The sequence below is a fragment of the Cornus florida genome, unplaced genomic scaffold (genome assembly GCF_030987335.1).
Source record: "Cornus florida cultivar Cherokee Brave unplaced genomic scaffold, ASM3098733v1 CherokeeBrave_3.0.0_Hap2_Chr11, whole genome shotgun sequence".
In the NCBI taxonomy this organism is placed as follows: domain Eukaryota; kingdom Viridiplantae; phylum Streptophyta; class Magnoliopsida; order Cornales; family Cornaceae; genus Cornus; species Cornus florida.
This window is the reverse complement of record NW_026775581.1, coordinates 51,658,909-51,667,805: the sequence shown is the minus strand read 5'-3', so window position 1 is coordinate 51,667,805 and position 8,897 is coordinate 51,658,909. Positions and strand designations below refer to the sequence as shown.

The 8,897-nt window shown below is 33.2% G+C and overlaps 1 protein-coding gene across 7 annotated transcripts; it reads left to right on the top strand.

Moving 5' to 3' along the window:
* The first annotated feature begins 264 nt into the window (after positions 1-264).
* LOC132285808 (uncharacterized) lies at positions 265-8,036 on the top strand. 7 transcript variants are annotated; one of them, XR_009472614.1, is made up of 8 exons: positions 265-530; positions 1,309-4,026; positions 4,111-4,349; positions 4,454-4,666; positions 4,769-4,861; positions 4,961-5,095; positions 6,924-7,001; positions 7,367-8,036. XR_009472614.1 is itself a non-coding variant. In XM_059788034.1 (7 exons), exons 4-7 carry the CDS (start codon positions 4,649-4,651, stop codon positions 7,448-7,450), a joined length of 330 nt encoding a protein of 109 aa, XP_059644017.1. In that variant the 5' UTR covers positions 279-530; positions 3,831-4,026; positions 4,111-4,349; positions 4,454-4,648; the 3' UTR covers positions 7,451-8,036. The 7 variants fall into 7 exon arrangements, 1 of the variants encoding a protein (XP_059644017.1); XR_009472611.1 differs by having other exon boundaries at positions 1,303-4,026; XR_009472613.1 differs by having other exon boundaries at positions 268-1,394; positions 3,831-4,026.
* Positions 8,037-8,897: the final 861 nt, after the last annotated feature.

Genomic DNA, 8,897 nt, shown 5'->3' with positions numbered 1-8,897 from the left:
TAGAAACACTTTAATGCATTGGATAATGACATTTGGAGGGTGAGGATTCACCCACTTGTTGGCCTAGGATTGGTGCACTTGGTGGCTTGGATGGTTGACAAGTGTAGGTGTAGGATTAAGCCTAGGAAGGAGCCATGGATTGGTGACAAGTGTAGGTTCACAATTTAGTTTTGCAAATATCTTTGGACCACTTTGGGATTATGGTTTTAAAGGAGGGTTTTTGTGCAATTGACCATAGATGTGTGTGTTGACCATGGTGTAAGAGCACATAGTGAGTGGAGGATTTCTATTTCCTCCACTCACATTTAATCACATTATTTCATTCTCTTCCTTACAAGAAAACCCTAGCCTCCATGGATGGAGCTTGGAGCCTTAGGCATTGACCTTGATCTTTGAGGCCTTCCACTTACTTTAGACCATAAAGTTTAGAATACTTTTTGTTCTCCTCATCCTCCTCTTCAAAACCCTTGAAGGATCTAGCCTAACTCCTAGTTTTGCTTTGGTATCTAGAGATTCAATTCTCTAGTGAGGTATTGATCTATTATTTTGAAGTATTTTTATGTCATTATTGAGTGTTTTACATGCATGGAAGAGAAGGACTTGTATTTTACCCTTAAATTGTTTTAACTTGAAATTAATCTTGTCAAATTAAATATAGAATATGAAAATATACTCAATTACCTTTCATTTAGTTTTGGTTTCATATAATTTGGATTTAAAATGAATTAGTTATGAATTTTTGAAGTTGCAAGCTAGTTGTTGGAAATTTGAAGCTTTTTCTTTTCGGTCTGGAAATGAATTTTTATATGAAGCTGTGGTACTTCAATTGCCTTGAAATTTTTACTGGAACTTCCCCCATGGGTTTTACACTACTCAGAATTTTTTCACAATTTTAAGGCATTTCTAAATTTTTTTAAAAAATTTGAAACTATCTGCTGTCCATGTTTTTATTGCAGCTGGAAAACATATTTTTAGATGATTTATTTCACTAATTTTTTGACATTGGATCAGGGCTTAAATTTTTAATTTTACACTCTCATACGTTTACTTCCAAAATAAATTAGGTTTGCCCAATTTGGATGTCAAATGAATTTTTCATGAATTTTCAAAGTTGGAAGTTACAGGCTGAAAATGTGTTTTCTGGGCAGAATTTGTTTCAAAATTATGGGTCAAAACTGTTTCAATTAGGAAAATATTTTGTTAAAATAAATTGATATTATCAAATTAAAGTGTTTAAGCTTTCATTGGGCTTTGGATTCATTTAATTTGGGTTAGAATTAAATTTTTTATGAATTTTACAAGTTGAAGGTAGCAAGCTGAAAAATCTGTTTTGCGGACCGAAAATTTAGGGCGATTTCATTTCGGCGGTAATTGGGATTTTCATTCCAATTGAGGTAGGGAATGTTTTAGGATTATTTGTGTGTTGTATTGTGTGTTTGCCATGATTATACAACATATAGGTATGCCTTGTATCAAATTTAGAAAGTTAGTAATTTTTATTTCTTTGTATAAGATTTAAAATTTAGGATGATGTATAACTTTGATTTGAATTGTAATATACTAGAAAATTATGCTTAGATATGTTGGTTAACATATATTAAATTTGGATCATTTGATTAAGAATTACAATTTTTATTTAATATTTATCTTTTGTAAAAGTTTAATTCACATGGTTGTATCAAGCATTAAATCAAGTTGTAATCTGGTATTTAAATAGGCCTTGGCATGTTCTCTAACATAGATTAAATTGAGGGCATTTGGAATTGTTTAAAAATCTAGAGGAAATTAATTAATTAGCTTGATTAATTTTGTTTTAAGTGTTTTAATCACTTAACTTGTCATTTGATATTATATATATGATGACCATGATATGTCTTTCAATATATATTAAATTGAGGTTATTCGGATTAACTTGGAATTTAGAGAATTTAACTATTTATGTTTAATTAAATTCTACTTTATTACTCCATAGATTTAATTGCATTTTGGAAATTGTTTCTATATTTAAATCATGGATTTGGATATGATGTATGTTCACTTGATTACTTTTGAGCATTGGATAAAATAGTTGTTACTTTTATATTCATGAGAATATATTTTTCCTTATTAAATATATTGTTGCTATGTGTAAGGAATTGCACACTTTGTATTTGATATCTTACATGCCATAGTAGTTGTGAATTTTGAGCATGCATTGTATAAGTTTCCAAAATTTGGATTGTGCTTGGTAAATAGTTGATATCTTGTATATACATGTTGATATATATACGTTGTTGCACAATTTGTTGATTTTGAAAACTTGGGGATATCGTTGTTTGGTTACGGCTAGGACTTGGTTCTAGTACGGGGGATTGTCCCTCTATATAGTCTAGTGCGCACATAGGGAGGTTACCCATGGGTTAGTAACCCTAAAGTAACTATGTTGTCGGTCTGATCTGGCGTGACGTCCGAGTATCTACTTTGTTTGATTTTGTATTTCATTTCAAGTTGATAACTAGATGATATCGTAACTTGTTCCGTATTTGATTTCTTATTTTGAGCTTAAGATATAGCTTTATGAAAGCATGCTTCATGCGTTGTATTGGAAGTTCCATTGTTGGTTAAATTGCATCGATATCATAATTTGTGTTTTGATGTTCAAATGTAGTTTATGAATGACCTTATAGATTCATTTTGAACATAGACGTTAGGTGGCATGACCCACACTTGTTGTTTTCGTATTTTGAATTTCAAGTTGAAGACTTTGAGAATCTATATCTTGTTACCTTGTATAACATGTTTCCATATTGTTTGAATTGCATGAACAATGTGATTATGATATAAATGATTTAGGTAGCTTAGGATGCTCCCTGGGTCTCATCTTGACATAGACGTTAGGTGGCATGAGCCCCTTTAACATGTTTCACTATAAGGTGATAAAATTGTAAAATGCTAGGTCGATGCATGCTCATCTCATACGAGTAGCTTTATATTACTCACCCCTATGATACTGAGGCATATTTCAGGTACAGGACTCAGGATTTGAAGATTCCATTGCTCCTTGGGTGGCTTACAGTTTCTAAGTTTCTATTTTATGCAAGTGGTAGCATAAGATGCCTCTTTGTAACCCTATTTGTTTAAACTTGTATTCGTTGATTCGGATATGTAAAGTGTACATAAGTGCACTCTTTTCAATGTATTTAACATGTATGAGATGAGGCCGGAGGCCAATGACATGTATCTCGTTTTCTATGCACTTTTGTTTTCAAAGTTTATTATGAAAATATTAGAAAATGTTAAGTCATTACTTCATAAGTTTCGCATCGGGTGTTAGAATTTCATATCTTTTCTGCCCGGACTCAGAATTAGACGATTCTTAAGTCTAATTTTATTCATTTTTCGTTGTCCTTCCAATGGTGTGCACGGTGGCACCCTTTTCAGTGAGAAATGACCATTTTGCCCTTAGTTCATCTCTTTTCGGGTTAGGCATTCTTGCTTCATTTGCTTGGCTCATTTGAATTCCGTGGCTTCATGGAGAGTCATTTTGGGGCCTTAGGGATAACGTACTTCTCTTGAGGTCATTTGGCTTCTTTCGCTTCCGCATTTCGGGTCCGTTATTGGGTCAACTTCCGGTTCATCACTAACGCACCAGGTTGAGAAATTCGGGTCGTTACAGTGATTTATTCAGTTATATTACCAGTCTTTATTTATTGACTTCCTTCAGGTTTATTAGCCTCTAATTATTGAATTTTTTATTCAATGGAATTATGTAAATATGAAATGATGACTCAGAATATATTCTGCATATGCTTGTTTATTTTGTTTTAATTTCACTTGATTCTTCATATCAGCTTGTAAACTAAATTATGGACACTTCCGAGGAACCAATGTGTTGAGTTTTAAGGTCCCGTAGGGCTGAAACTGAGCGACCGTCTACAAGTTCACCTCCTATACAACTGAGTGGATCAGGTGATGATAGGAATTCAACAAATGAAAGAATGGAAAGTGATGGTAGTAATGAGCAGATGGGGCCACAGCCAAGTGGAGGTAATTATGCTTCATCATTGATTAACCATAAGCTCTTTTGTAAAATGCCTACGTTTTAATTAAGATAATAAACTTGTTTTTCAGGTTTAATATGAAAAGGGCGTGGAAGAGCAAAAAATGAAGCCTTGCACAAAATTAAAGAAAACAACTGTCCAGTTCCAGTAGAGTTTGGAAAGGGTTATATTAAACCTGTTGGTTTAAATAACAAATTATGGACAGCTAAGGTTGGCATTAATACACGAGATACCGAAGCCCTTTTAAAGTATAAAACGTGGAGGGATGTTCCAGATTTTGAAAAAAAGGTCTGCTATGACCATTTGAAGGTAATGATAACCATCATTTAATGTTTGTTTTGTTAAAAATAAATCAGAGGTTACTGGTCCAATTGGTTACAAATTATAGCTTACATTAATTTTACATTATAAAGGAGTTCTTCGGAGTTGATGCATATGCGAATGACACCGATTTTAAGCGAGTAAATAAGGGAATTTCCAATGCGTTGAGGAAATATAGATATAAATTAAAGTGTCATTTTGAAGAGCATTTTCCGATTGAGAATGCACGCTGCCATCCTTACAATAGTATTGGTCATGCTGTTTGGCAAAAATTGTGTGATATGTAGATGTCACCAAAATTTCAGGTTCAATTTCTTAACTATTTATTTTTTACTATTTAATATAATAACTTCATTCACTAGCTATTTAGGTTTCCTAACTTGTATTATTGTTGAACTACTACCTAGGAAATAAGTGGAAAAAACAAAGAAAATCGTTCCAAGAATGAGGTTCCACATTATTCTGGATCAATGTCCTTCGTCATACGTTATGATGCTAATGTGCGTAATATATGAAACAATAATTATAATTTTTTTATTTTATATTCTATGTTCTAAACCATATATTTGTCTAATGGTCACTATTACTTTATGCTTCAGGTCAAACTCAAAGAAAGGCAGAGCCAAAAAGATGAGGATGGTGAAAGGGATGAGGATCCTGTTATTCGTTTGTACAAGGACACACATTTTAAGCAACAAGGTGGATGGGCACGCGAGAAAGCCGAGGGGAATTTTGTAAGTTAACTATAAGCTAGCAAGTTGGATTATGAAATTTGGATCTCATAATATTTTTGCAATTTATAGTGGGTCACATGCCTTTAAGTGACTATTTTTGTAGTTTATAGGGGGTCACGTGCCTTTAAGTGACTATTCTTGATTTTTTGTGCACAAATGGAGATTGGAAATTGTTGCGAATAAAGTGTGGTTTTCATTCATTGCGTTTTATGTTTAAAAAATAAAATAAAAAATATAGTGGGAATAATTTGTTGAAATGTTGGGGCCATGTGACAAAGAGGGTAATTGGTACATTCTGCTCATATTTTATATTACTGGTGTTTAGGTTTGACAGATTTTTCTTGGTCATATGAATATTTGATGACAAGGTATAGATGTGACTAGAGACCTATACATCCATCATAGACATGTGTAAACTAAGGCAAAATTAATCAATCATTGAAGAAAGATGAAAGAATATACTTAAAAATATTTTTAGTAGGCACCTGTATGTTCCTAGGAAACATGATTGATACCTAAACAATCACTTGGCAGTCAAATACATTCAATGTATTGATCCTAGTTCGGTAGTACCAAATTATTTGAAAATTCAATAACCAACAAAAAGGTACACAATTTACACACTTGTGCTCACAGTTTGGTGGCTATTATGCAACTTTGATGACAAATCATACAAACCTAAACCCATAACTTTGTTATAAGGAAATTGTAATAATATCTCTCATTACTAGCAGAAAATCACGTAACCAGAATTATGGACTAAATAATTGACTTTAGATGAATTTAAGAAAGAAATTGATGATGGGAAAAGCTAAAGAAATTATCAAAAAATAAACAGCAAGAAGACTATCACAACTTTGTCTCTCTCCTTGTTTCTTGAAGGAGAGAAGATGCAAGAATTGTTGACTGAATAACCGAATTTATTGAATCTAGGACCGAAATTTCTGATTCAAGAAGCTAAAGAAATGTTCGAAAAATAAACAGAAAGAACACTCACAAGTACTCTCTCTCTAGCGCTCTCTGCTCCCTCCCCCTCCTTGTTTCTGGCTTCCCTAAGGTTGGAACTTTTTCAGAGAGAGATGGAAGAACATTGTAGATGCAGAATTGTGGATCTGATAGTTGTTCTTCTTTCTTAGATCTTATAGTTATTCATTTTGGTGTTTTCTCTCGGATATATTTTTTGGTTATGTTTAGATAATTGCAATATGCTGTTTGGTAGATGAAATTGGCTTTTGACTCTGTATATTATGATGAGAAATACTATTGTGCGCTGTTTGGCTGCAAAGAAAACGCAGGGAAAATAATTTATTCACTATTTTTCATAAACAAAACAGAATGTTATGTATTTTTTTTGTTGTGTAAAAGTTGTTTAGGTGACCTCGAACTAATATCTAGATACAGAGATTGATTTCTTTCCAATAGTCAATTTCAACTTAACAACACATGTATTTTGCAGTATAAAGTAAAACATGAGACGTTGATATGTACAATTTGTATCAATATATAATAGCACTACATGTTTGTTTACTTTAATTATAGAGTGTTATTTACCACATTTTCTCATATTTTTTAATCTATGTTATATTTGAGTGTGTGAGTTTGTGATTTTTTTTTATCTTGATTTGATGTTTTACAGAAAGTTTATATTTTGTTTGTACAAAATTTTTTATTTACCAAATTATGGTTTTGGAAGTTTCTTTAAATAATACCTGTTGATATCGCTTATTAGCATCTAATAGCTTTATTATATGTTCATTTGTTTGGTTCATGTTATTACTATATATGAGGATTTGTTGTATATTTACATCATTTAAAATTTATAATGCAGAAAGGGTGAGTTTGTAAACCCACCTATCTGTAAAGGAAGACCTATTTGTAGAAGAAGCTGCGCTGCCCTTTTTGTTATGTAAGTGAGATATTTTATAAATTTAAAGGTCTGGTTTATATTATGAATTTCATTGAGAGGGGAGAATGATGAAATGTTGAGAAAATGACATTTTTGTTTCTAGTTTCTAATATCAGATCTTGAATATGTGTAAAGTATTCAAAATATTTCCTTAAAGTAGATTGCTTTTAGTTAACAAGTGCTTACGATTAATATCAGTTGTCATTTGTCATTACAGTGTGTCCAAACTCATCCTTCCATTTTGAAAATAAGCATTTCAACAAGCATTTTTTTTCCTCTCTACTGAGATTAGTATTCTATCTTGCACATGATTTATTCCTATGTCATATTCTTTTAATTTGATAGCGAACTTAAATATTTTGCAGGATGCAATGAAAGAAAAGGCTGCACAAAATTCTCAAAATTTTGATGGTACGAGTCCAACCATAAATGATGTTGAGATAGTGTAAAACCAACTAGGCATAAGGAAGGGATATTGCCGTGGATTCGGACATGATTTCGTGGCTCCAATGCGTCAATGTGCCTCCTCATCATGTGATGAGGCTTCTAGGAAAAGGGACGAAATTGCTGAAGAAAGAAATGTACAAATGACAGAAAAGATAGATAAACTTGAGAAGATGCTCGAGCAGTACCAACAACAGCCGCCACTATGATTCCTCCAATATCAGCAGCAGCGGCCACCATGGTTCCTTCAATTTCAGTAGCAGCAGCAGTTGCCACCGTAGTTCCACCAACAATAGTCTCCATCAGATTCCCAACAACAGTAAACCGCACCAAACTGGCATCAACAGCCACCGCCACCTCTAGCAGACTCTCAGTTTCAGCAGCCGCCACCAACAACAAGGTGGCAATATCAGCAGCCGCCACTAACATGGTGGCACCAACAAGCACCACCATAACCACCAACATAATGAATAATGGATCTTGAAGTGGATGGAACATTTTTTTGTGCTACCACATGGTTTTAGTTTTTGTTTAGAAAATTGGAGATTTTATGGATCTTGAATATATATATCATGGATTTATTTTGTTTTATGGCTAGTAATATCTTTTTGAATGTTATTGTGGATCTATTTTGTTTATGTTTTGTATGTATCCAGAATGGTTAAACTCACAAATCAAGCATACAAAAAATATATATATATATATTAATGTATTAGGGACAGTTTACCCGTCCCTAATACAATAATTATAATTAAAAATATCATGTATTAAGGACAATCCATCCGTCCCTAATACAATAGTTATAATTTAAAAATAATGTATTAGAGGCGGTCTGTCCGTCCCTAATACAATAATTATAATTAAAAAATAATGTATTAGGGACAGTCCTCAAAACTGTCCCTAATTCGTACCTCATTAGTGACAGTCTAGACCGTCCCTAAAACGTTTTAGGGACGGTGTTATTTGGGACAGCATAGACTGTCCCTAATGGTCAAAAACATTTGTCACGGTCAACTTTGACCGTCCCTAAAGCTCTTTTGGCACTCTACTTTTAATGATGGACCAATTTGACTTTTAGGGACAGATTCCAGGCTTTTAGGGACAGTTTTGACTGTCCCTAAAACCCTAATTTCTTGTAGTGAAAGTTATAAAGTTAACTTTTGCGATGTTCTATTTTACACAGTGGGCACCGATGGAGGGTTAAGGTATAAGGGACGTTAGTAGTACCTTATGTTGATGACTTGAGAAAGGATGTAATGATTAAGGTTCATAATTCTCAGTTTTCCATTCATCTAGGTGGAGATAAGATGTATCAAGATATGAAGTGACAATTTTGGTGGGCAGGCATGAAGAGGGTCATAGCTATCTTTGTCTTTAAGTGGAGTACTTGCCAGATGGCTAAGATAGACCATCAGACACCGCCAGATTCTTTGCAGCCACTTCCTATACTAA

Coding starts and splice junctions, on each gene's coding strand:
- LOC132285808 (XM_059788034.1), top strand. Junction 4,862..4,960: donor TCATACGTTATGATGCTAAT/GTGCGTAATATA, acceptor TTTATGCTTCAG/GTCAAACTCAAAGAAAGGCA. Junction 5,096..7,366: donor AGAAAGCCGAGGGGAATTTT/GTAAGTTAACTA, acceptor AATATTTTGCAG/GATGCAATGAAAGAAAAGGC.